The sequence below is a fragment of the Sinocyclocheilus anshuiensis genome, unplaced genomic scaffold (genome assembly GCF_001515605.1).
Source record: "Sinocyclocheilus anshuiensis isolate Anshui unplaced genomic scaffold, SAMN03320099.WGS_v1.1 scaffold1746, whole genome shotgun sequence".
Classification (NCBI taxonomy): Eukaryota; Metazoa; Chordata; class Actinopteri; order Cypriniformes; family Cyprinidae; genus Sinocyclocheilus; species Sinocyclocheilus anshuiensis.
The window spans coordinates 1,354,507-1,382,250 of NW_015545562.1; the positions used below are offsets into that span (position 1 = coordinate 1,354,507).

Genomic DNA, 27,744 nt, shown 5'->3' on the forward strand with positions numbered 1-27,744 from the left:
GAAAAATGGCGGCTGTGTTGCAGCAGATATTGGAGCGGTCGGAGATATCAAAACTCCCCAAAACTATCTTGACTAAATTAGAGAAGTATATTTCTGAACAGCAGTGTGAAGTTGATTGTCTGAAGGCACAACAGGAGCAATATCGTGTGGATAATGGTAAGGTTTGCTGTTTTAATAGGTAAACTGTGAACTGTTTATAACCACGAAGGAGGCCTGGGTTTCATTATCGTTTTTAAACTTTATTTTCCCCCTTGGGCATATTGTTTTGCAAACTGTTTGTAGTGAACGTGTTATAATTACTGAATAAATTTTCAGTGTAACAGAAAACGTTTTCTATTTATATTACCATAGACTTGTTTGTATGGATGTTTAGGCGTTCTATTATGTTTTCTCTCTCTCTCTCTCTCTCTCTCTCTCTCTCTCTCTCTCTCTCTCTCTCTCATATATAGAACAACAGTATTTTGACATCGAGAAGAAGTTTGCAGAGAGTCAGGCTCAGTTTGTGTCCCAGACTCAAGAGCATCAGATACTGAAAGAAGAGTACTGCAAACTGGGTAAGGATGTGGGAGTCAAACACCTCTTATTTGATTAAAAATAACAAACTTAACGTTGTATATGTACTCGACTTTTTACAGAGGATGAGCTGAAATGCTTACGAGAGAAAAATAAGGAGCAAGTGTCTTCATACACCAAACTAGAATCACATCAGGTAATGAAAGATCATATAACAGTCTGATAGAGAACATCTGCGTCGTGTCTTGAATTTTGTGATGTTGAAGAGGTAAAATTGCGCCGCCTTTGTGCAGAATGAACTTTCCAAAGCCAAAGATGAACTTGAGGCCGAAAAACGAGAGCTTGTGCGGACATTGGAAAGAAGATCCCAGGAGATGGAACAACAAAGCGGTATTTAATAAGCATTCTTTTATGATCATTGAAAACAAATTTTTCACAGATTATTTGGAATTTGCAGGTTTTGCTTTGACCAGCTTGTTCACCTACACTGTTTGAACAAAAATACAAGTGGCCATTGTGCTGCCAAATATCTTCATAAAATCGTTTTTCAGGGTTTGCTGAAAATGAAGTTAAATAAAACCACATTTATTTGGAATACATTTTTTGTATTGTTAGAAATGTATTTCCTGTCACTTTTGATAAATTCATTGTGTTTTTCTGTAGAAGTCCTGAGGGTGTATTTCTTAAAAAAGAAAACACACACAAACAAAAAATTTACTGAACCCAAACTTTTAAATGGTGGTCTATAACTGTGTTTCCCAACCGGGGTGCCATGTAAAAAAATCTTTTTTTAATATTTTTAAATTGCTAAAATGTTCATAAAAGCAGCTATTATATAATATCCATTTCTGATGTCACCAATAATTAGAGATGCACTGAAATTCCGGCTGCCGAAAATTAGTTCACCGCTCAGGTGGTGCACTTTCACGTGGTGTGACGCTCTGTGTATTATCCCGCTCTATGCGTGTGCGCTCCGCTCAGTCGCTCACGGCCCATGTGAGTGCTCCACTCATATACTGTTCATGCTCATCGGAACAGCAAAGTCCACTCAAAAATCAAGATGACAGGAAACATCTATGTAGAGACCTACCTGAAAAACTAAAAAGCGATTTATTTCATTTGTAGGCCTTTCGTTATTTTTTATTTGTGCTATCATTAGTCATTTCTTTATTTATTCTTATTTTATTATTAACTGCTTCGTCTCCTTGTCATTTTTTTATTCAATTCAAAGTTTTAAATCAAGCTATCTCGTGCTACTGCAACAAAATTACCCAACTGTAAAATCAAAAATACACTGAGTGAGCAAAACTTAGTTTAATTACCATTATAACTCGCTATCTCACAATGTTTACATATGAATAAAAACCTACATTAAAATCTGTCATATAAATTGGTCTTTTCATTAGAAATTAGCCTACTGATTGCCACCATTGATGGACACATTTTTTTAATAATATTACAAATATTTGTATGACAGTATATTCTGCAGTTCTTCCCTGCTGTACCGAATATCTATACTTTTCAAAGTATCATATCGAAGTTAGAAATTCAAATATTGTGACAAAATTAATTTTGTAGGGTGCCACAAATTTGTTACAATTTCCAAAGGGTGCCGCAACTAAAGAAAGGTTGGGAAACACTGGTCTATAGTATACTGATTTTCTTCTTTTTTTTTCTTTCTTTTTTTATAGAGGACCTGAAGCGTCTTAATGATAGATTGGTGGAAGTCAGTTCAGAGAAGATGCAGCTTCAGCTCAAGCTGGATGAGTCAGAAGCCACTGAGGTCTCAATCAAGGTAACATTTAATGAAATCAAAATATTTTCATAGAAATGCGTTGATCTGATACCTTTATCATTTTCGGTACCAATACTGACCTTTTCATTTAATTCAGTATTGACATTTTATCTTGATGCATTTGTCATCCACAGTTTTTTGTTGTTTATAATAACACACTTGCATTTTTCATAGATGCAAACTCCTCGCCTTTAGGTGACAACTCACTTTTTTTTAGATCAAAATAGGTCACTTCCTCATAGATCCAATGGGGGGGGGGGGGGGGGCTCATAGATGCAAACTAGATCAAAATAGGTCACCTATGAGATTTGATTAGATCCAATGAGAAAGTGTTTTTATGAGGGGGGGGTCTTGCAAGGGTACTTGTGATCTTACAAGGGTAAATAAAGAACTGGGGCCAGTTGTAGACTGGTCATAACTTTTTATATTCCGTTAAGAAAAGGTGGAGTGGTCTTATTTGTATTGGAAATGTAGGACTGATAACCATTTGGCAACTGCAAGTAAGTTTTGTATAGTATTTTCTTTACTAAACTATGTCTAAAAAGAGTAATATTTCATGTATTTGAGGTCTGAGATGTGGGAACAGTGAAGAGAGAGAGGGCAAACATTTTGCATTTTAGCTCATAATTGCCGTCTAATCAGCCAATATTGTCTTAAATAGCCTGCATAGCACTTCATCTTTTATAACATGGGATTTTGACCAAATATATTCAATCTTGAAAATCTTGATTTTTGTAAAATGTTGCCACAAGATGTTATTTATTTATTTATTTTTATTTTTTTGTGTGTGAAAAAGTTAAGTTTTTGACACATACGGTAATAAAAAATATTTTTAAATATACTTTAAAGTAACTGCATGAGCATTTGAGCATGTCAAAGAAATATCTTTAAAAAAAATTCCATGTGGAGCATGCCCCCGGTTCTCACCTTTTTTTTCCCCCTTACCTGTTTGCATCTCTGATTTTTATACCAGGCCCCTAAACACTGATTTTTGATATGCTGGCACTATGTTCATTTTGCAGTATAAAGAGAAGCGAATGGAGCAGGAGAAAGATCTACTCCAGAATCAGGTGACCTGGCTGAAAACTGAGCTTAAGGCCAAGAGTGAAGAGCTGCTGTCTCTTTCCCGGCAGAAAGGCAGTGAGATCCTGGAGCTCCAATGCAACCTTAATAACAAGGAGGATGAAGTACTGCCCAAACCTTTTTCTATATTATGTATTTTAAGTCATCATGAATATTGTATGGTCTGCTTTGAAATGTGTTATTTAAGTTCTTAGTCCATGTGCTAATCTCTGTGAACCTTTGTAGATCGCCCGCCTCCAAGATCAGGTCACCAGTCTGAAGGCATCCAATGAGAAACTTCAGAGGCAAGCAGAGGAGATGATCACCAAGATGAGAGAGGTTAGCCATTGTAATCCATCGCTGAAGTTATCAGCTGAATGGTGTTTCATAATTCTTTATAATCATGTGTTGTGCTTTTAGGCTAAGCAACAGCAAGCCAGTTTGGAGGAGAAGTTCAGCAATGAGCTCAATGCCAACATCAAACTCTCAAATTTGTATAAGGTAAGTTTTAATTACTTCATGAATTGAAGTGTATAATTAAAGGAAAGCATAAATCAGAATATTATAATAATCATTCAAGTATAATTTTTTATGTTATTTCTAAGAATATTTGTTAGTTCTAAATTCTGTTGATGATTCGCAGGGAGCTGTAGCTGATGCAGAGGCCAAGAGTGAGGAGCTCAGCAGAGCCGTTGATGAACTTCACAAGCTGCTTAAAGAGGCTGGAGAGGGTAAGCCACTCTCCTGGTCAGAGACATGCATGTTGACAGCCATGAGTACCATTTAAGAAAACTAACACTGATGCTTTGTGTATTTACATATTTCTGTGATAACATCTTGTCTACTCTGAACAGCACATAAAGCTCTGGAAGTGAAGATGGCAGAGCTGGAGAGTTGTAAGGACAAAGAAATCGCTGAACTAAAAGACAAAATAAGCAGCCAGGAGAAAGAGCTGGATAATGCAAATGAGCTGCTGTCTGATGCCAAACACAGAGGTTAGCATCGCCACTTAGTTAATTAGCCTCTAGCATGTGAATTAGTATTTGTAAATTTGATGCCTTTTTTGCCTCTCCAGGAACTGCTTCAATTATTTCAGAGGAGCAGGTGACCACAATGTCTCCCACAGCAGCTGCAATTGCCAAAATTATCAAACCAGGCATGAAACTTGCAGAGGTACTGACCTGCATTCTGATTTGTGATGCAAGTGCGTTGTTCATATTCACAGAAGCTTTTTCAGTTTTAATATACCACCTTCTATTTTGTGTAGATTTATACAGCTTATGTTGAGACCCAAGAACAGCTACAACGTGAGAAACTAGAGAACAAACGACTGCACAAGTACCTGGATGACATTGTGCAGGAGATGGAAGCAAAGGCGCCCATCCTGAAGAGACAGAGAGAGGAGTATGAGCGCATGCAAAAGTCTGTTTCCAGTCTCTCTGCTAAATTAGAGCAAGCTGTCACGGTGAGGACCGAAGAGTCTTGCAGAAATACGAAGCCTTATTGCATGCCACACTGCCAGTGCATGCTGCCTAATGGCTACTTGCATAACAAATCTAAAAATTATTATTCCTGGATTTTTCAGGAGGTCCACCGCTTGCAGAAAGAAGCAGATGAAAGCAACAAACGTTCATCTGTGTTGGAGAGAGATAACCAGAGGTTTGAGGTGCAGCTGGCTGACATGTCTCAACAGGTGAGGCCTGATGTTACAACTGAGGCTTCAGTCTCTTACGAGAGAGAAAAAATATTCTAAAATCCTGTTCTTTTAACATAACTATCTCAGGTGCGGGTCCTCCTTATTGAGCTGGAGGAAGCGCGTGGTAACCATGTGATGCGTGAGGAGGATGAGTTGTGTTCTGTGGATGTGAGCAGCACATCAGAGGTGATTTCTCAACACCTGGTCACCTTCCGCACTGTTGAAGAGCTGCAGCAGCAGAACCAGCGACTCCTAGTGGCACTAAGAGATCTCAGCGAGGAAAAGGAAAAGGATGAGTTGGAGGGAGACACCATGAAGTGAGTTTGTGTGTGTGTGAGATTTAAGTGGATCTGTCAACCTAATATCAGATTAAATATGGACTGAGAAAGCATAATGCTCATTGTGTGTTTAGACGGCGTGAGGTGGAGAAATATCTTGAGGAGCTTCAGCGTGAGTTGGAGCAGCTAAAGTGGCACTAAGAGATCTCAGTGAGGAAAAGGAAAAGGATGAGTTGGAGGGAGACACCATGAAGTGAGTTTGTGTGTGTGTGTGAGATTTAAGTGGATCTGTCAACCTAATATCAGATTAAATATGGACTGAGAAAGCATAATGCTCATTGTGTGTTTAGACGGCGTGAGGTGGAGAAATATCTTGAGGAGCTTCAGCGTGAGTTGGAGCAGCTAAAGGAAAAGAGAGCTCAGGATCTGCAGAAGGTTGACACTGTGGCACGACAAAGGGATATGTTCCGCATGCTTCTGACCCAGGCCACTGGAGTCACCTTCCCACAGGGTAATTATATTTAGTCTGTTATTCTAGTCTGTATTGCCAGGTTTTATGAGACACCTTAATAGAAAGTTTCATGATGATGATTGAACAGTTTTATAAACTTACTGTGGCAGGTGCTGGTAATGAGGAGCTTATGCTGACCTCCACCCCCCATCGTTCTCCAGCCGTCACACCCACTGCAGGCACCCCTACAGGACTGGTTGCCACTGTGATAGAATCCACTGAGTCAGTAGAAGCCAAGGCTGCACTGAAGCAGGTAGGCCAGGCAGAGAAGGCTGTCCACTCATAGCATTTTTTCCATCAGTGACATTGAGACTAAGCTTCATTGATAAAAATGCTTGTGAAAGAAGTTTCTGTATGTTCAAGAATTCATTCATTTGCTTAATGCAGTAAAAACCATAAAATTGTGAAATAGTCCTGTGATTCCCCCACCCCCCCCTCCAATTACTTTTTTTGAATTAATCATCTATGTCTCTATTTCAGTCTGAAGCAGAGAACCTGCATAAAGAGAGAGACATGTTGAAGATGGTGGAGATCAGACTGACCCAGGAGAAAGAGTCCTTCCAGGCCCAACAGCTTGGCCAAAACATGCTGCTGACCAACCTCAAATCAATACAGGTGACAAGTGCTTTTACGAAATAACAAACAATCTAAGCTTCCAAAAGGATGTTTTGAGAACTTAGTGTGTCTGTAAATGAATTTTCCAGGCAACTCTAGAGCGCTCTGAGACAGAGACCAGACAGCGGCTGACTGCTCAGATTGAGAAGCAGGAGCGAGAGATTGCTCAGCTCCAGAAGAGACTAAAGAATGAGGTGGAACAGAAGCACCTGCTGGCACGCAATCAAGATGTAAGGGCTGCATTTCTTTTGCTCTCTCTCTCTCTTATTTTCCCGTTTGGTACTTTGGCTCATTCATTTCTCTTTGACGTTCCTTTGCATTATAGATGCAGCTGATGGATGTTAAGAAGCAGCTGGAAACACAGACTTCTCAGTACCACAGGACAAGAGAGCAGCTTAGTGCTGCCCAACTTGAGCTTAACAATCTAAAGCTGCAGATGAGTAGCAAGGAGAGCCGGCTGTTATCCCCCACAATACATACAGGTGAGAGACTGCTCATGATTAAGCCCTCGTGGTATATCATAGCACTTCTAATATTTTGTTTTTGCTTAGTTTATCTAACATCCCTTAAGTTATTTGTTCATGTTTGGTTGCTCAACCTCATTAGCTATAAAGGCTAGAGCATTGTTGATGGAAAAGACTATCTGTGAAGTTGTTGCTGTTTTTTCTCTCCAGGTTTGCAAGGCAGTGAAGGTGACATAGAGGCTCTGCGTGCTCAGCTGAAGCAGGCTGAGAGCAAGGTAGAAGAGCTGGCTGAACGACTGAAGAACACTACTGCAAGCATGGAACAGTACAAGGCCATGAGTCTTAGCTTAGAGGAGTCCCTGGATAAAGAGAAACAGGTTTGTGGCATGATAAAAATCACTATAATATGCTTTACTCTAACACCCATTACATTCTATAAAAATAAAGGCAACATGAACAGTGGACGTTTTAAGGAAGTAAATGGAGTTAATTTTGATATTTTTATTTATTTTGTAAAAAAAAAAAAAATTCCTCTGTCTTCACACTTTTAGGTAACTGAGCAGGTGCGATCATCTGTGCAAACCCAGGTGGAGGCGGCTCAGGAACAGTATAAACAGCTGGAGCAGAAACTTCTGGAAGCAGACAAGGAGAAGCAGAGTTTGCTAGAAGAGAAAAGCAAAGCTGTTGCTGCTGTGGAGCAAGAGGTATTGAATTCCCTCTGCTCACTAGATCTTTGACATTTCTGATTTAAAGAGCACGTTCTACGCTTTCTTTTCTTTTTCCTAAAGTCCACAAATGTTATTCAAGGTATCTTGCACTAAAACTGTTTGGGTTTTCAAACTGGGTTACCGCAAACCCAGGGGGCCGCAAAGGAGTTCTAGGGGATCCATGGAAAATTTTAGTCAAAAACGACATACAAAAATAAATACAAAGATTAAACTAAATTAATAAAATGTTCAAAATAAAAAAAACAACAACAAATGCATCAAACAGTAGAGTATTATAGTGAGTAGGAAAAATATAATGTTCAAAAAGATTTTATGCTATAAGTTATAAGTATAAATAAATAGCTGCCTCTTAAATTGTAAGATAGGGGTCCATTGCATAAAGATGATGATATTTGGGGCTTCATGGCATCTAAAAGATTGTCTAGCCATCACAGTAGTTCACAGTGTGGGAATGGGTGTTAATGTAATTCATTCTATGTTAATTTCTGTGTCATTCTGTTTTCATTTTCTATAATGCATTCTTTTTATCCATTCTAACAGAGCAGTATTGTGATTTTAGAGGCAGAATTTGACTTATTTTTTGATCCTTTATCCCAGTTGAATGAGCTGAAGAAATCTCTAAGCAGCCTGCAGGGGGAGCACCAGAGCGTCCTGGAGAGAGCTGCTGTTGCTGCTGCACAGGAACAGCAGGCCATCCTGGACAGTCAGGAGCAGGCTAAGATGGCAGCTGAGGCGCAGGATAAGTACGAGAGGGAGATGTTGCTGCATGCAGCTGATGTGGAAGCACTGCAGGCTACCAAAGCACAGGCTCTGCAGGCAGCTCATCTCAGACAGCAGCTGGAGGAGAAAGTTCAGAGCACCAGTGCACAGCTTCTAGAGGCTCGTGTCTCTTGGGAGGAGCAAGAGAAGATTCTCAAGGTAAAGAAATTGTGAAACAAATTGCTGTTATGGAAGTAGTAATAGCATTCTCAGTCTTTTTGTTTCTCTCTCCACATCAGGAGGAGCAGTCTAAATTAGAGTCTCGCTGTGAGGATCTGCAGAGGCAGAACACACTCCTTCACGAGCAGATACAGACTCTGAGTGGACAAATGGCCAGTCAGCTGCAGCGAGCCACCAGTGAGAGTCCACTCAACGTCTCTCTGACAGAGGAGGGCAAGTCTCAGGAGCAGCTCCTGGAGATCCTAAGGTCTTTTTTTCTCCCTTATGTCATCAATTTCAGTGATTTATAATTTTGTGAAGAAAATGTCGAGGAGAGAGTTTCCTTCACGGCAGTCTCTCATTTCTTCATGGTTTGCAGATTTGTGCGGCGTGAGAAGGAGATCGCAGAGTCCCGGTTTGAGGTGGTCCAGGGTGAGAGTCTGAGGCACAGGCTGAGAGTGGAACATCTGGAGAGAGAACTGAAGGATGTGCAGGAGAGTCTGAATGCAGAGAGAGAGAAGATGCAGGTTGGTTTGGAGAACCCAGATGCATACCATTTTATTACTGATCAACTGTAATCAGGGTTTCTGCGGGGTCTTAAAAAGTCTTAAATTGTACAAGAAAGTCTTATGATTTCAAGAGGTCTTAAATTTGGGGATGGAAAGACCAGAATTGTGATATGCTGAAAGCGATGATTAAACTTCAAAAGGCTATGATTTCATCAGTGCTGCACGTTCAAAGTCCGGTGCTGCGCTGCATTGTGTTTTGCCTATACCGGGGAAATAGTTATAGGTCTGCCAAAAGCGTCACCTGCTGGCAGAGAATGAATGTGCATTTTCAATAAAACTGTTGTTTTGTTTAGATTTTAGACAAATGCAAAAATCGACTAATGTTTTTACCCTGCAAACACGCAGAGCTTTAAATGTAAACTGGTAGTTCGATAATAAGACGATGCGTGTTAAAAATCTAAACAGTATAGGGGTGTGCGATATGTATGGTTTGCGATAATATCGTAATTGTTTTAACGATGTGCGATTTGATATTGAGTATATCGCGAAAAGCAAACCAAACACACCTACAGAGTGCACGCATACATTACGTGAAGTCTTAGTAGTTTAGACTAGTGCGCGTGTGCATTTAGAGTGCGTTCTTTCACTGCATGAATCAGTCTATTAAAATGCATTAACACAACCACAGCGCTGTTTTGCATCTCTGAGCAACAGGAAGGTGTTTTGTTCCTGAAAGAATCAACCATTTAAATGATTCTGTTCAATCGCAATGACTCCCTTAACAGTGACTTGCTGCCTCCTACTGGCGGTTTTAATTTCACATTTAAGGTACCTTTTCATTTTTTTTTTAATTATTTCATATATTATTAAACAGTGTGTTCACTTCTAATGTGCACTTCTAATGCAGCTAAAGATTTAAGATAAATTTAGTTGATACTGATTTAATTTGCTTGGTAACAGCCCAAATGCAAGAATTTGACTCAAAAGATGGTGCAGACTTTTAGAAAAAATGGCTTAAAGTTAAAAATGCCCATAAAAGAAGAATATAAAAAAAATTCAGGAGTCAGCTGTCCACGGCATGCAGTCCCTAAGATGTCAGCACAATAACACACTTGGCAAAATATCGTGTTATTATCGTTATCGATAAAATCCCAGAAAATTATCGAGATGTCATTTTTTGTTAATATCGCACACCCCTAATTTATTTAATCGATATAATAATTTATTGATAATTGTTTAAATGAATATAATAATTAATACTTTTGACTCATCCATTTTCTTAAAAGTGGTTTAAAGGCTGAAATGTAAAGTTTACAATTTTATAAAACGTTTTGTTTTTGTGAAAACTTGTATCTGAACTGTAAATTATGCTTTTTACAGTAATTTTACAGTTTAATATGGTACTATAGACATTGCCCTACCCCGCTCATATCGTATTAATTTTATTTGTGCAGGTCTTAAAAAAAGATCTTAAAAAAGTCTTAAATTTGAGCTTAAAAATCCTGCAGAAACCCTGTGTACTAGTTAACTGCCTTGGTTACCAGCCCTGTACTTTCCTTTGGCCTGTACCTGTTACTCAGCCTGTTTAATTTTTGTTTAAAGGTGACTGCAAAGACTCTGGCCCAGCATGATGAGCTGATGAAGAAGACAGAGACCATGAATGTGCTAATGGAGACCAATAAGATGCTGAGGGAGGAGAAAAAGAAACTGGAACAGGAGCTGCAGGATACACAAGCCAAGGCAAGCCACCAAAAAATATAGTCAACAATTATATTTGCTAGTTGAAATACTGCTTTTAAAAAAATAAATAATATTTGATTGTGTATTATTAAGAGAATTGTTCTCCAAGACTTTAATTATATATTGTTCAAGTTTTTTTATGTGCATAATTATGCATGTATGTTACTTTACATATAAAAAAAATTATATACACTTGAAAAATTGAATAAAAGGTAACGTATTTGCTTAAAGAGGATAACATACTCGTAGTCATAATAAATGTGTTTTGCTTCACAGGTACGTAAACTTGAGTCAGACATCTTGCCCATGCAGGAGTCCAATGCAGAGCTGAGTGAGAAGAGTGGTATGCTACAGGCAGAGAAGAAGCTTCTGGAAGAAGATATCAAACGCTGGAAAGCTCGCACTCAGGTCAGAAGTTTGTGTGTATCTTGAGGTGTTGCCTTCAAAAACTATGTATTTGTCATTGGTGAAAATTACTGGGTCATCACTTTCCTATGGTGTTTAGCACCTGGTGAGCCAGCAGAAGGACACTGACCCAGAAGAGTACAAGCGGCTGCACTCTGAGAGGGAAGCGCATCTCAAACGCATCCAGCAGCTTGTCGAGGAGACTAGTCGGCTCAAAGCTGAAGCTTCCAGGTTAAAGCAGTTCTCTACCTTCATTGGATGCACCAAAGTTTCACTGGCAAAAACCATCTTTTCATTCTTGTCTTGGCTATTTTATGCATGTCGCTTTTTTCTTGCTCTCTGCAGGAACAGTGGCTCTTTGACTATGATGCAGTCTCAGGTGCAGAACCTAAGGGAGAACTTGGGGAAGGTGATGGTGGAGAGGGACAGCCTGAAGAAAGACCAGGAGGCCAAAAATCTGGCTCATATGGTATTAATTTTATTTGTGCAGGTCTTAAAAAAGGTCTAAAAAAAGTCTTAAATTTGAGCTTAAAAATCCTGCAGAAACCCTGTGTACTAGTTAACTGCCTTGGTTACCAGCCCTGTACTTTCCTTTGGCCTGTACCTGTTACTCAGCCTGTTTAATTTTTGTTTAAAGGTGACTGCAAAGACTCTGGCCCAGCATGATGAGCTGATGAAGAAGACAGAGACCATGAATGTGCTAATGGAGACCAATAAGATGCTGAGGGAGGAGAAAAAGAAACTGGAACAGGAGCTGCAGGATACACAAGCCAAGGCAAGCCACCAAAAAATATAGTCAACAATTATATTTGCTAGTTGAAATACTGCTTTTAAAAAAATAAATAATATTTGATTGTGTATTATTAAGAGAATTGTTCTCCAAGACTTTAATTATATATTGTTCAAGTTTTTTTATGTGCATAATTATGCATGTATGTTACTTTACATATAAAAAAAATTATATACACTTGAAAAATTGAATAAAAGGTAACGTATTTGCTTAAAGAGGATAACATACTCGTAGTCATAATAAATGTGTTTTGCTTCACAGGTACGTAAACTTGAGTCAGACATCTTGCCCATGCAGGAGTCCAATGCAGAGCTGAGTGAGAAGAGTGGTATGCTACAGGCAGAGAAAAAGCTTCTGGAAGAAGATATCAAACGCTGGAAAGCTCGCACTCAGGTCAGAAGTTTGTGTGTATCTTGAGGTGTTGCCTTCAAAAACTATGTATTTGTCATTGGTGAAAATTACTGGGTCATCACTTTCCTATGGTGTTTAGCACCTGGTGAGCCAGCAGAAGGACACTGACCCAGAAGAGTACAAGCGGCTGCACTCTGAGAGGGAAGCGCATCTCAAACGCATCCAGCAGCTTGTCGAGGAGACTAGTCGGCTCAAAGCTGAAGCTTCCAGGTTAAAGCAGTTCTCTACCTTCATTGGATGCACCAAAGTTTCACTGGCAAAACCATCTTTTCATTCTTGTCTTGGCTATTTTATGCATGTCGCTTTTTTCTTGCTCTCTGCAGGAACAGTGGCTCTTTGACTATGATGCAGTCTCAGGTGCAGAACCTAAGGGAGAACTTGGGGAAGGTGATGGTGGAGAGGGACAGCCTGAAGAAAGACCAGGAGGCCAAAAATCTGGACATCCAGGAGAAACTAAAAACAATCACACAAGTTAAAAAGATTGGTCGACGTTACAAAACCCAGTACGAAGAGCTCAAGGTTGAATATGACAAGGTGCGCCAGGGTTTATGACTAAGAAAGTGGTTTGAAATTGCAAAGGTGTGTTTGGAGTGGAGGTCTGATTTATTTGGGTTTTTGTGCAGTTGGTAGCTGCAGCAGCATCTGCACCCGCTCAGGATCAAGAGGCACAGCAGGCATCAGCTCAAGAAATTCAGGCCCTCAAAGACTCCCTCAACCAATCAGAGAACAGGACTAGAGAACTGGAAGGCCATCTGGAGAATCTCAATAGAGTAAGTTCAATGCCTAGTTTAAAGTTTATATGACCCCGTTTTAAGATCAGACTAAAATGATTGGGTACCTTTTAGAAAAATGATTCTCATGGTGTGAGTTTTCTTTTTGTCCTATGCAGACTGTAGGAGAGCGGGAAACAGAGGCACGCAATGCACAGGAACAGGCCTCTCGTCTACAAGCGGAGCTGATGCGTCTCAGGCAGGAGCTTCAGGAGAAATCATCTCAGGAGGAGCGACTCAAACAGCAGCTGACTGAAAAGGAGGAGAGGACCAAGAAGGCAATAGTAATGGCCAAGCAGAAGATCAGCCAGCTTTCTGGTAAGAATTTACCATTTTAAAATTAATATTTTTTCTCTACTTGTTACTTTGACTATGAGGTTTGTGGTCTGTGTTGGCTCTTTCCTTTTGATATTTGACACTTTGACCTCTACTTCCAGGTGTAAAAGGTCAGCTCCAGAAAGAAAATGAGGAGCTGAAGCAACAAAAAGAGGAATTGGAAGTGCGAGTGAGTGCACTAAAGTCTCAGTATGAGGGTCGTCTGAGCAGACAGGAAAGGGAGCTGCGAGACCTCCGCGAGCAGCAGGAGAGACATGGAGAACAGAGAGATGAGCCTCCGGAGCAGGGCTCCAGCAAGGTAACACCACATAGACATGTAATTGCAAACCTATAGCTGAACAAGTTTAAATGTTTACGTGTTGATCAAGATTTTCTTCTCTTTTCAGACCCAGGAACCGCAAAGGACAACAGAACAGCGACAGATCTCTCTGAAGTCCACACCAGTGGCAGAAAGAGGAAGGTACAGTACTTTTAGAGGGGGCGCTTCACATTCACCTACACTGTTAACTAGTAATCATTGTCAGCCAAATTCAAAAATAGCATCTCTACAAGTCAAGCCTCTCTACATTGTTTTCATAGTGCAAGCACTTCAGAGCCCCCAACTGCGAACATAAAGCCCACGCCACTGGCAGCAACTCCCAGCAAGCCTCCAGCCATTCCAGGAAACAAATCCACCCCAAGGGCCAGCATTAAACCTATGATCACTCCGAATATTTTTATTTTCTGCACCCTCAGATTCCAGATTTTCAGTATCTCGGCCAAATATTGTCCTATCCTAACAAACCATACATCAATGGAAAGCTTATTTGTTCAGCTGTCACATGATGTATAAATCTCAATTTAGACAAATTGACCCTTATGACTGGTTTTGTGGTCCAGGGTCACAAATAAATTTTCTTTCCCCCTTGACCTTGCAGCTATGCAGTCATCCGAGGGCCCGCTTGAGCATGTGACTGTGTATGGCAGTGCCAGCGGTTCAGTGCGGTCCACGAGCCCTAATGTTCAGACCACCCTTGCTCAACCTCTGCTGACCATTCAACAGCAGAGCCAGGCCACTGCGTTCATCCAGCCCACCCAGCAACAAACCCAACTCCCTGCTGAACCATCCAATCAGGAACCTCTAGCTGCTGTAATGCTCCCAAACTCACAGTTAGACAGGCCTCTTTCTACATCCACAGGGATATGGAGTGCCACCGCTAGCACAAGCAGTGCCAGTGCAGGTAATATCGTTTATACTCAACCAGGTTAGCTGAACAGGTTTACGGCACCTCACTCTAAAGATGATCTCTTATGTGTCCTCCTCCTATAGTGCCCGCATCTCCTAGTAGTGCCTTGAGCAAACGCCCCCGTGAAGAGGAACAAGAGAGCATTTCTGCTGACACACAGTCTCAGGATGAGCCCAGTGACACTCCCTTTTGCAAGAGGGTTCGCATTCATAGAGTAGGTCTGGAGGTAAGTCAAGATTGCATCCTTTTTTTTTCTTTTTTTCTTGCTTTAAAGAATAATTAAATCAGTGCGCAACATAAAACAACACAATTATACATTGCAGGAAGAGATGCTGGCTGAAGACAGCACTGAGGCTGAGAGCGTTGTACCGGGTGAGAGCCAGGAGGCTCCTGACGCTGGACAGGTAATGGTAATGGCAAGAGGATGTGTATAGGAACTTCCTGTTTGTATTCAGACAGCAGAAGTGTGAAACCAATAGAAATGGGTGCTTTATATGCATATCTGTGTGAAGGAGTTGGAGAGTTACGCTACTTTGGAGGAGATGGATGAGGAAACAGGACCGTCTCAGTCTGTCCCTGGAGACCGACTTCTGCCCCATCCATCTGAGACCCATCGAAGCCTGGAGGAGCCTGATCATCATGTCATAGTCATTGTTAGTGACACGGACAGTGAGGGAGACCATGAAGAGGAATCTGAGGAGGAGGAGGAGGAGGAAGAGGAGCAGGTATGTAGTTGCACCGTAGCTGAAATTCAGTGATGTTTAATGCTATCATATTATAAACTTTTTTTTTTTTTACCACTTTAGGATTACGAGGATGAGGAAGAGGAGGAGGAAGATGATGATGATGATGATGATGATGATGATGATGATGAGGATGGCGGTATTGGGGAAGAGGGAGAAGAGAGCAATGAAGGTAGCGGCAGCAGAGATGGCAATGAGGCCTACGAGGGGGACGACACAGAGGTAGACACCACAAATGTGCACCGATAAGAATTCAGCTGAGAATGTACATTTCTGAATTGAAATTGAGGTAGCAAACAGGATGAAAAGATGTCATTTGAATTTTAAGAAGTAAAATTCAAATTAAATTAGAAGAAACTGCTGTAGGTATATTTTTATTTAATTTTTTTAGTCCGAGTTACCCATAGAGCGTAACATTTAGATAGCCTATTATTAATCAATAAATAAAATGGCACCAATTGAAATTAGTTCTTAATTATTAACAGTTAAAAAGTTTAGGGTTGGTAAGATTTTTTTTTTATTCATTTATTTATTTTTAAAAGAAGTATCATGTTTAATGGTCGACCGATATGGGTTTTTTGACAGCCGATGCCAATGCCGATATCTTGGAAAGCAGGGTGGCCGATATAAAGCAGATATAATTTTATTTATTTTAATTAATGTTTAAGAAATTTTAAATCATTTGAAAATTGATTAAAAAGTAAATGTGTTCAATAAACATACTTATACTTTAGATGACAGTATTTTTCACAAATAAATAAATATTTAATAAAAAATATAATAAAAAAAGGAAGTTGTCGATCGCGCGTCTCCAGTGAAGCTGAACTTGTCCGCGTTCAATTCACACTGATCGACCGTCACCCAGAGAACACGCGATCATTCAGGATACAAATGCACACTTCACAAGATCTCACAACTGGATCCGACTAAGTCTGCAAGCTTTGTGAAATTAAATGTTCATTAGTCATTCAAAGATTTGTTTAAATGATATAAATGCGTCAAACAAGAAAGTATTATAATGTTTGCCTTTCTATTACTAATAATATAAAAGCAATCGTTATAATACTTTTTGTATACATTTTAATTCCTTTGTTTAACCGTGCTATCTGATTATTAGACCGACTTCTATCCGTAGACAGAATTAGACAGAATTCTGTCTTCTATTAGACAGAACTGTTAACGACGACGGCGAACAAGAGGGAGAATGTGAGCACTGTGCTCAGGCGCTGCCGCTGTCAGGGCCGTCAAAATAAAAGTCCCTCCTCGAACGCATCAGCCAAACAGGAAAACTTATCTGCCGATATTTTAAAAATGCCAAATATCAGAACACTAATCATGTTCACCAAGGCTGCATTTATTTGTTAAATGAAGATGGGAATATTGTGAGACATTACAATTTTAAGATCTTTTCTATTTTACTGTAAGAAATTTATTCCTGTCATGGCAAAGCTGCATTTTCAACAGCCATAACTTCAGTCTTCAGTGTCATATGGTTTTTCAGAAATCTTTTTAATATGCTGATTTGGTGCTCAGGAGAAGACATTTCTTATCCATGTTCTTATCAATTAAATTTTTGTGGAAACGTTACACTATAATTCTTTGAATAAAACGTTCAAAAGAACAGAAATATTTTGTAACATTATAAATGTCTTTTTTTTTTGGTCACTTTGATCAAGAATTGAATAAAAGTACTAATTCCCTTAAATAGTTTTGAACGGTGTAATTAGTCTAAAATTATGTTCTCTGCATGGTTTTTGTTGCAAAGCTTGTGCTGGACTAATGAAATTTCCTTCATGTGAATGGGTATCAATGAAGTGTTGTTCAGTAAATTCTCTTTCCCATCATTCCAATTAAACATCCTTTGGGATATGGCTATTGAATTGAAAGTGAGTCAGTTCTTCAATTCAGTTTGCTCAGCCTTAGTAGACGTGAGTGGTTTTAGTGCAGCATAAACACCTACATTTGGGCTGAACATCAGAGATGTTTATGTAAGCACAAGTTTCCGATGTGAGCTGTCTCATGCCATTTTAATGATCCAACCGCAACTTGCCATTATGCAATGTATTTATGAATAGCTGGTGCAACAGCCTTTACACATGATTTATGATAATAACAATGTCATTCAAGTCCATTCTGCTTCAGACAAACGTTCCCTGTTTATGTATGAATCAAAATGTAATACCCATGAAATTAAATAGAAATGTTCTTCCCGCTAATTCCCGCTCTACCTCTCTTCCACACCATCCTTTCCAAGGGCCCTGAGGATCCAGGCACTGAGACAGAGGAAAGTCTTGGAGCGACAGACTCCACCCAACACATGGCAGATTCTCAGAGCTGTAAGTGCGCGTGACCTAACCATCTGTCTGAAAGGACGTGTCCGTCGTGTTGATCTTTCCATGTATTTACAATGAATAGGATTGAGGCTTTCAAGCTTCATAAACTCAGTTGTTGGTGTTTTAAAATACTTTCTCCTTTCCTTTCATCTGTATGTGATGGCTCAGTTGAAACTAGCACATTGGATGTTTTTGAAGCACCTGTCACCAGTTCTGCCCCTCGACCTCACCCCCAATCACCCAGGAGACCTCAGCATCCTCTTCCACCTCGTCTAAACATCTTGGCCCCACCTGCTCAGGAGTTGGGACCCCCTGCTCAAGTCCAGGTGTGCGCAAAGGCGTCGGTATACTGAGTGGCATACCCTGAGGAGCTTTTTCTTAGTTTGCTGTTGTTAGGCATTGTTTGGAATGTGTGTTTAAAAAAATAACTCGCATGTGTCTGCAGCGGCTCCCGGTTCGACGGCCGTCAGTGGGACGAGGCCTCCAGCTTTCTTCTGGAATGGCCAGTAGTGCAGTGAGTTGCTTTTTGGTTCTTGGTTTGGTTGTGTGGTTTGCGTCTGAGCTTGAATGCTTGTCAATCAATCTGTCTTTATCTTTTTTTTTTTCCCAACAGCAACATTTCTATGAGGATGGTGACAGGATGGTTCCTAGTACCCCTACACTTCCTCCTCCTCGCTCAGACGGATTTGCTGAAGCAATCCAGTATGTGTTTTTGCCTTTACACTTTGCTGTGGTTGTATTTTTTTATTTAGCCAAATGACTGATTTATTCTCTGTTGTATGAAGTTCTCCACAGGTGGCAGGCGTGTCACGATTTCGATTCGGTCCTTCAGATGATCTCCCGCAGACCAGCTCCTCTCACTCAGATCTTGGCCAGCTGCCATCACAAGGTAGCACACATTACCTTACATTCTTTTTCAGACTAATGACTGTTCATTAACTGCTCTTTCTGTCAGATTTAGGTTGGTTGGTTCACTTTTTAATGCTGTCTTCTGTGTTCTGCAGGTTTAGGCATGTATGAGAGTTCTGTTTTCCTTGGAGCTCATGAGGAGGAGTCAGGAGGCCGCAGTGTGCCCACAACCCCACTACAGATTGCCGCTCCTGGTACGAACAAAACCATGCATCCTAATAGTCAAAATCATTTAAAAATAATCTTGGAAAAGTGCAGGATTATGCAGTGGCCACTTGTGCAATTTCATTTACTGAGAATTCAAATGCCCCTCCAAAGCGGCAAAGAGAGACACCGAGAGATGACAAGCTATTTCAAAATAGTTTTCGTATCCCATTTTATACCTAATTCTCCTCTACCATTTTACAATCGGTTAAATAATCTTTTTTAATCCATTCAGTGACAATTTTATCAGAAACCGTGGCATCTGAAGCGATTGAGCATGCTTCTCAGTCTGTGCCCATGGTGAGCACCTCCACACCCGGCCTTAGTGCTCCTGCAGGCCCGAGTGGAGTGGAGAAGAGAGATGACATGTTCATGGACGCAGGAGACAGGTAAACATGAGCCCTTAAATCTACCCACATGAGACACTGACATCACAATTTACTTCCACTGTTGTACCATAAGACATTTGTTATTTCATTGAGAGATCATGGGCTCCATAATGGAGCAGGTGTGTAGTATGTGTGTATATTATTAAGATAACTGTGTCTGATAAATATTTCTGCAGTGCTGAGGCTTCACTTGAGGCTGTGTCACAGACTGAGGCGGAGGAACTAGCCCAGCTATCAGATGAGGCCTGTCTGCCTTCCACAAGCCAGGAACCTTCATCTAGTTCTGCAGGTAAAAATAAACACTAAAATTACGCTAACCTCCAATATCTCATATCGGTTTCACAAACTCTGTGTCTTTTCTCTCTCTCTCAGACACAAGCAGCTCTCAGCCTCCTAAAGTCAGAACGGGATCTGGGAGACAGTGGACTGTTGGTCGTGGTTCTAGGAGCTTTGTAAAGAGAGGTAAGAATATGTACAGTTTTCTCCAACTGTGGCAAATATCTTTATTTTTTCATACACTTAGTTTTTAGCCACGATCAAGTGGATTTGACAACTTTCTTGCTGTAGATGGCGTCATGGGTATGAGGGGACGTTTTGCCAGGTGAAGCAGCTCTGGAGCAACACATTCTCTCCAAAAGAACACAGCCATACCTTTTTTCTGCTTTAAGGCTATGTATTATAAGTTTTGTTTGTTAGTTTAATGCTCTGAACAATCCATCAATGTTATTTGAATGAGTTTACATCCGTACAATAAAACTGTTTTGAAGGAAATCTTTTTGTCCATAATTCTGTCTCCAAAGATGCAGCTTTACCATGAAATGTTGTTTTCCACTGCACCGAAGACAAGTGTATCACTAGAAATATAAATTTACAATATATGGCATGAGAGAAAGACATGAATGACTCAGTTTTTCTGGGTTTCTGGGCATTTAAAGAAGCTGGTTGCTGAGCTTTCCTTTGGACCAGTAGCAGGTTTTAGGATCACTGGTTTTTCTCTTTCCATTTTCATGCTGTAATACTTGTCTGTGAAAGAAAGGAACACAAATGCAACATTAAGAGCAGTGTTTTTGTTCATTAAATAATATTATTGGTGAATAAAACATATCACACATATAATAAAAACACATCTCTTCCATCTTTATTTGACCTTCTAACTCTAGCACTCTCTATTCCAATCTATTCTTAAAAAAAAAAAAAAACACTTGTCCCTTTTAGACTTGCACTCTATTCATTTGCTGCTTGTTTTCTTTAAAAAAAAAATCTAACACTTGCTTTCTAATCTTTTTGTATTCTATCTGTTTTTTCATTTATTATACAATTAACAAAAGCAAAAAGACCTCTAACACTAGCTCGCTCTATTTCTATTCAATCTATTTTCTTTTTTTTATTATTATTTTAAAAACCCTTGCCATGTGTACTGCGTTAAGCTAACTGAGACTTGTTATAGCACTTGTATATCATTGCTCTTTTGTTGATTTTGATTGCTTCCATTGTCCTCATTTGTAAGTCGCTTTGGATAAAAGCGTCTGCTAAATGACTAAATATAAATATCAGATGAAATATAAAAAAAAATTTTAAATGTTGCACTGGCAACTGACTAAAAGGTATTAAATAAAAAAAAAAAGTATAAACTTGGAAATGCATAAAATAAAAGCTAATTCTAAATATGAATAAATACTATAATAGGATATAAATAATACGAAAATACTGGTTGAGTGATTAGCCAGGCTTTCAGTTGTCCATCAATGACAAATTTAGCTACATTCAGACATCCACAAAACTCCACCTTGGTTGAGAACTCATTAGCTGTAACCTGAAACAGTGCTGGGACCGAGTCCAGTAGCAGCTTTAATGATTGACATAACACTCACTTTGAGAGAATACGTAATACTTGTATCCTTCTTTCACCCTTGAAGGAACAGACACGGCTGAGGTCACTATGGTCGGAAATCCTCTCCAGGTCTTTGAGATACTGATCACTTGCCCCAGAGCTGCATCTGTGAAAAGAAGAAATCTTAAAATGAACCAAAATGCTCAAAGGTCTGTTTCAGTTAAACTGTTTAAGGTCGCTTATCTGGTCTGTTAGGCCTCACTTGGAACAAAATGTCCTGTTTGAGGCCTTTGTGAAACATCTGTTCCAGGAAGTACTATATATGGTATTTTCACTTTTCTGCATGTTTGCACAAATGCTTGTCTACACACAACTTTCCCCTCTCCCTTTACGTCTAATTTCCAATTATTTTGTCATTTAAATGTGATTCATCTCTTAAACGTAATGCTGTATTGTTTGAAATGGCCTTATTCTCAATTTTATTGTGATTCTTTACCAGCTTGTCGTCTGGCTCTCGTCCTCACTGTAAACACAGGATATCTTGGCTTTTTCCCACAGCTGGGAGTAACCTGGTATGTGTACGTTTGTGCCATTTCACCTGCAGAAATCAATTTGAAAGTCAGAGACAGAGGAAAGTCTTGGAGCGACAGACTCTGACACCAACCTAATAAAAACAGGCACCCATAGTGTGCTTACTGAATGTACATGTGCATTTTTCTTCCATTTCTTACCTCTTCTGAAGAAGATTACCGACTCTCTTCTGCTTCTGTACTGAGGTATAGATAAAGCAGCTGTGATATGACCAATCTGTCCGAAACCCTGGCTGATGGGTTTGGGAAAGCCAGGATCCATCATACCATTCTCAAACCTCCAGTAGTTCCTTCCCTGTGAAATACGCACAAACAGCACATAGCAGATGTTGTTGAGCACCACTTCTGTTATAATTTTCTGTGATTGTCAATCTGTAGTGAATTGAAGTGGTTTGTATCAACCTTGAAGAAGTAGGTTTTGCCCTGGCAGTTGCAGCGGGTGTAAACCGTGTCGATGGGAGATGGGATTCCCCACACCTTTGTAATTAACTGAGGAGGATCAGGATTTCTCTGTTTGTCCAGTGTCCAAAAATAATGTCCTATAGAGAAGAAAGGGAAAGTGGAATTTTATTCACAAATAACATCTGGTTTTACAGTTCCCTTGAATTGAAGTGGTTTGTATCAACCTTGAAGAAGTAGGTTTTGCCCTGGCAGTTGCAGCGGGTGTAAACCGTGTCGATGGGAGATGGGATTCCCCACACCTTTGTAATTAACTGAGGAGGATCAGGATTTCTCTGTTTGTCCAGTGTCCAAAAATAATGTCCTATAGAGAAGAAAGGGAAAGTGGAATTTTATTCACAAATAACATCTGGTTTTACAGTTCCCTACACTTTGGAACTTTCCATTTTAATTTTTGATTAATGAAATATGTTTTTTTCCGTGTACTCTGTTCTAACGGTTAACAACTGAAAATGGAAAAGATAAATGCTTTGAACCAAAAATAAATGAAGTGTTGCTATAAAGCGAGCGTGCATCTGGTACTGACCTCTGAACACCACAATGGTACCATTTCTGAGAGTAGTCAAACCACTGACTGGACGCCCACTGCAGAGGTTAGTGTCATAATCATCTGCAAAAGAAAAAAAAATTTTTTTAATTATTTAAAAAAAAACAACCAAAGTATTGAAATTATCCAAAACTTTCTTTTAAAAAAAACAACTAGAATTTGAAATATTCATGCTAGCATTAGAATGTCAGCACAGTTTTCAGATGGGAAGCATGAAGGCTCTTATTGGAAACAAAATAACAATAAATATTAAGCATGAACGATAAATATGCAATAATTATAAAGCATGAAAGCTCTTACCAGCTTGATAATCTCTAATACTATCTGTTTTGCCATTCTTGTCTGAGCTAGGTTTAAGAGGTTTTTCTGCTGGTTTGATTGGAACAATGCCACTAAGATCCTTGAGAGGTTCCTTTGGTTCGGATTTGTCGTTCTCGTCTATGCTAGGTTTAATGGGGTTTTTTGTTGGTTTCACTGGAGCAGGAGCGGATGGCGTCTTCTTTGGGACAGGGGTAGCTCTAGGATCCTTGAGAGATGACAATTCCTCTGGGTCTTCACTCTGTGCCTTGGTAATCATTTCAGTGACAGAATTTTCTGTTGGTGCTCTGCTTGATGGACCTTCTGTTGGTGTTGTGCTTGATGGACCTTCTGTTGGTGCTGTGCTTGATGGAACTTCTGTTGGTGCTGTGGTTGATGGACCTTCTGTTGGTTCTGCGCTTGATGGACCTTCTTTTGGTGCTGTGCTCGATGGAACTTCTGTTGGTGCTGTGCTTGATGGAACTTCTGTTGGTGCTGTGCTTGATGGAACTTCTGTTGGTGCTGTGCTTGATGGAACTTCTGTTGGTGCTGTGCTTGATGGAACTTCTGTTGGTGCTGTGCTTGATGGAACTTCTGTTGGTGCTGTGCTTGATGGAACTTCTGTTGGTGCTGTGCTTGATGGAACTTCTGTTGGTGCTGTGCTTGATGGAACTTCTGTTGGTGCTGTGCTCGATGGAACTTCTGTTGGTGCTGTGCTTGGAGGACCTTCTGTTGGTGCTGTGCTCGATGGAACTTCTGTTGGTGCTGTGCTTGGAGGACCTTCTGTTGGTGCTGTGCTCGATGGAACTTCTGTTGGTGCTGTGCTAGTAGGACCCTCTGTTGGTTCTGCGCTTGATGGACCTTCTATTGGTGCTGTGCTTGATGGGCCTTCTGTAGGTGCTGTGATTGTAGAACCTTCTGTTGGTTCTGTGCTTAGAGAACCTTCTGTTGGTTCTGTGCTTGGAGGACCTTCTGTTGGTGCTGTGCTAGTAGGACCCTCTGTTGGTGTTGCACTTGATGGACCTTCTGTTGGGTTCTCATCAGCAGGGAGCATGCTGCTTGCATCTGTAGAGGACAAAACTGCTAAATGCACATGAAAAATCGTCTCTGCTGGGACACGAGTTTAACAAAATAAAAGTTAAATGTTTAATATTGTAATCATCAACATATCTTTGTGAACAAATGTTGCTTTTTGTGGTGTTTTGCATATTTGACAAATAAAGCTTATGATTATTATTGCTCACCAAGGCCCTCAGAAGGTGTGGACTCACTTTCATCTTCAGGGATCGTTAACTCTTCTGCCTCGGCATAAGAAAACAAAGTGATTTTAACAGAGTACAATGGGTTTGCCTGTGGTCACAAAATCATATTGACTAAAACTGTTGTGTGTCTTGCCAAATGGGCAATTAATGTTGTCTGCTGTTTTCTCTATTGTCATAAATAATCAAATGTCAAAGTAACCTAGTTTATGATTACTTTTCAACAAGTGTCCTACAGGGGGAAAAAAAGATAAAGAGAGTCAAAAAGAAAGACTCACCTCCAATCCCTTCATCATTGGTCATCTCCTCATTGGAGGTTTCTAAAAAAAAAATATATCACAACTATACTTTAAGAGTACTGTTACTAAGAAATCAAGTTACATGAAGCAAAAGATCAGTACACTTTGATTTGGTTATTCGTGACAAAGCTACAGTAATTATACCTGTAGACTTTTTATTCTTTATGTTTAGGCATAAGTTAGCGGTCCTTTGAGCTGCGGTGGCAGTTTTTCTTGGTTTTAAGGCAGTATCTGTGACAGTCACAGAGACATAAGCATAAGTGTAAAATCAGGGCAAGATTAGATGCATGCAAATGGATGGATACATCTCTAATTCCACATTTCTGTTGTTAATTATTTGAATGAATAAATAATAAATATTACCATTCAATTGTTTGGGGTCAGTATGAGTTTTTTTTTTAAAGAAAGTAATACTTTTATTTTGCAAAGAAGCAATAAATTGATCAAAAGTGACAGTAACGACTTCTACATTGTTAGAAAAGATTACTATTGCAAATAAATGCTGTTCTTTTGAACTTTCTATTCATCAAAGAATCTTGAAAAAAATTCAAAAGGAATATTAAGCAGCAAAACCCTTTTCAACATTCAACATCTGAAGAATCATATGACAGAAGACTGGAGTAATGATGCTGTTATTACAAAAAAAATTATTTTAAATTGTAATCATATTTCATAATATGACTGTTCTTACTGTATTTTGATCAAATAAATGAAGTCCTGGTGAGCATAAGAGACTTCTTTCAAAAACAAAAACAATCTTACTGAACCCAAAGTGTGATATGCTGTTTATATATTTTTGCAATCAGTGTATGTTAGTCACATCAAAAACATACAATTAGTATCAGTTATTGCAAATCTATTTACAACCACACATGCATTTGCAGCGTTATCAGTGATCATTTATGTAGGTATTATTTGATTCAAATATGCTGTAGTTCCTTTATCTACTACACACAAAAAAACTCTTTGTAGTTTACATTATTACCTTCCACCAAGCACATGTTCTCATAATCAGGGCAGCACTGATTGAATGAGACACAGTCAATATCACAGTGACATGGATTGCCTCTATGAAAAGGCTCCCCACAGCGTCCTTTGCATGAGTCCTCTGTGATCAGAAATAATAGCAATGCAATATCACCAAAATGATTCTACAGACTGTTACAAAGAATATAGACTACACCAGTGCTTATGACATTCACATCAAATGCTACTCTGATATTAATTAAAGAAACAGCCCCAGATGAGAGTTCATATGAAACCTTACTTGTAGTACACATCTGTGTAAAGTCTGAACAGCACTCATTTAAGCTCAGACACTCGTAGTCACACTGGCACAAACTTCCTCTGTAGTAGCCTTCGCCACAACGACCCCTACAGCTACCTGGACAGAGAACAGTGTTTACTTTAGAGAGAACAGACTTTGACTGGGACTTCAGTATATTGAGAAACACGTATGTACATTTAGACACAGAGACAAACACAACAAGAGATGAGTTAATTATTTACAGTCATTTATTGCATGTTTTAGAGTAAAACAGTTCACTGTTATATTTACAGAATAAAAACAGATAGGTAGATAGACAGACAGACAGACAGACAGACAGACAGATAGATAGATAGATAGATTGAACAATATTCTGCTGACTTACTTGGATCTGAAGAGCCTGTGGAGGCATATGCAAACAGCAGCAGTAAGGACAGATGTGTAGTCATCTCGGTTGTTCACTGTTGGAATAACCTAAGAGAGCCTCTGTTTTTTCACCTGCAGTGATCTTCAATTTTATATAGAGGCAGAAAGCGTTGGTGTTCCCCTGTCGGTTCAATTATACAGTCAGTGATGAATTAGTAATCGTCTCGTTTGCAAGGGTGCGGTGATTCACACGGGCAAACAGACTTGCACATTCCCCCTCACTGTGTGTGCCTGTCGAGAACATTTACAAAGTTCGCTGGGTGACATCACAGACTATTTCTATTAAAATGTTCCAACTTCCAGGTGGGGAAATAAACGTTAGACATAAAAATACATATTTATCAACATTTTTAGGAAATTTATTTCTGTCAATAGGATTTTCTGGGTGCATTTTTCATAGCATCCAAATAATCTCAAATACGTTTAAGCAAAGCTTTCTGCGACATATAAAGCATATTATAGTGATAATTAATGGTAATGGCCTAGGCTATTTATGTTTTGTCAATGTAGTGTCCGTGTCCAGGTGCACCGTAACGGGGGTGGGGAAGGTTAGGACGATTCCAATGGCCCGGCGAGGGAGAGGGGTCCCGGAACGCGTTTTTTACCGAGGGGGAACCCTCCAGTCTTTTTTTCCCTCTTCCTCAGCTGCTCCTGGTTTATGTCATTTTGTTTTTCTAGCAATAAATAGGCCTATCAAAACAAAAATCTAACAAAAATCTTGAAATGGCAGAATGAATACATTTAGGCATTTAACTACTAGCCTACTATTTAAAGACTAGTTTGTGATTATTTATTTATTTATTGTTTGTGATTACTTATTTATTTATTTGCCGTTGTTAATAAACATTCCTTACATTTAAATATTTTCATTTTTTCTTATATAAAAATGATCGTGTTTACATTGCACGCATACTTTTATTACAATTTCTTTCCTTATAATTGATCTTCCAGACCAGTTTTATTATTAATTATTATTATTATTATTATTATTAACAATAATAATAATAATAATTATTATTATTATTTTATATACACAATGGTAATTCAAAGCGCTCTACATAAAATAGAGTTAAAATAATCGTAAAATTAAAACAACATGCATACTGTAAGAAATAAAATGACAATAAAAGCAAAGAACAAAAATCTAAATAATTAAAATTTATTTAAAATGTATCGAAACAGTTAAGAATAAAAAAAAGAGGATACATAAAATACAGTGCAATTATTATTATTATTATATGTTGAAAACAGTTGCACTGGTTTATATTTTAATATATAAAGGTTTTCAGGAATCCCTTTATTAATAGAAAGCTCGAAAGAACAGCATTTATTTAAAATAGTTCTTTTTGGTCTCTACTGTCACTTTTTATTATTATTATTATTATTATTATTACTACTACTACTACTACTACTTATAAATAATA

General features: G+C 39.1%; 1 protein-coding gene and 1 pseudogene across 13 annotated transcripts; one reads left to right on the forward strand and one right to left on the reverse strand.

The window, feature by feature from the left end:
- Positions 1 to 19,994, forward strand: LOC107698386 (nucleoprotein TPR-like; annotated as a pseudogene).
- prg4b (proteoglycan 4b) lies at positions 19,959 to 26,720 on the reverse strand. Of its 13 annotated transcripts, none has more exons than XM_016499386.1 (15): positions 26,280 to 26,720; positions 25,895 to 26,011; positions 25,613 to 25,735; positions 24,772 to 24,858; positions 24,607 to 24,648; positions 24,314 to 24,367; positions 24,012 to 24,149; positions 23,073 to 23,444; positions 22,752 to 22,835; positions 22,393 to 22,529; positions 21,908 to 22,061; positions 21,673 to 21,774; positions 21,439 to 21,492; positions 21,217 to 21,342; positions 19,959 to 20,368 (listed from the first exon to the last, which is right to left on the reverse strand). In XM_016499386.1, the coding sequence occupies exons 1-15, from the start codon at positions 26,341 to 26,343 to the stop codon at positions 20,250 to 20,252; spliced, it is 1,773 nt and encodes a 590-aa protein (XP_016354872.1). In that variant the 5' UTR covers positions 26,344 to 26,720; the 3' UTR covers positions 19,959 to 20,249. The 13 variants fall into 13 exon arrangements, with proteins under 13 accessions (XP_016354872.1, XP_016354873.1, XP_016354864.1 ...); XM_016499387.1 differs by having other exon boundaries at positions 24,093 to 24,134; positions 26,280 to 26,716; XM_016499378.1 differs by having other exon boundaries at positions 23,073 to 23,957; positions 26,280 to 26,633.
- Between the last annotated feature and the right edge of the window lie 1,024 nt (positions 26,721 to 27,744).

What these genes read in the sequence shown, in the direction of transcription:
- prg4b (XM_016499374.1), bottom strand. Translation starts at nt 26,343, where the DNA reads ATGACTACACATCTGTCCTTACTGCTGCTGTTTGCATATGCCTCCACA. An exon ending in CACACCTTCTGAGGGCCTTG is followed by an intron (nt 24,150 to 24,313) that starts GTGAGCAATAAT and finishes TGCATTTAGCAG; the next exon opens with TTTTGTCCTCTACAGATGCA. An exon ending in TATTAGAGATTATCAAGCTG is followed by an intron (nt 22,836 to 23,072) that starts GTAAGAGCTTTC and finishes TTTCTTTTGCAG; the next exon opens with ATGATTATGACACTAACCTC.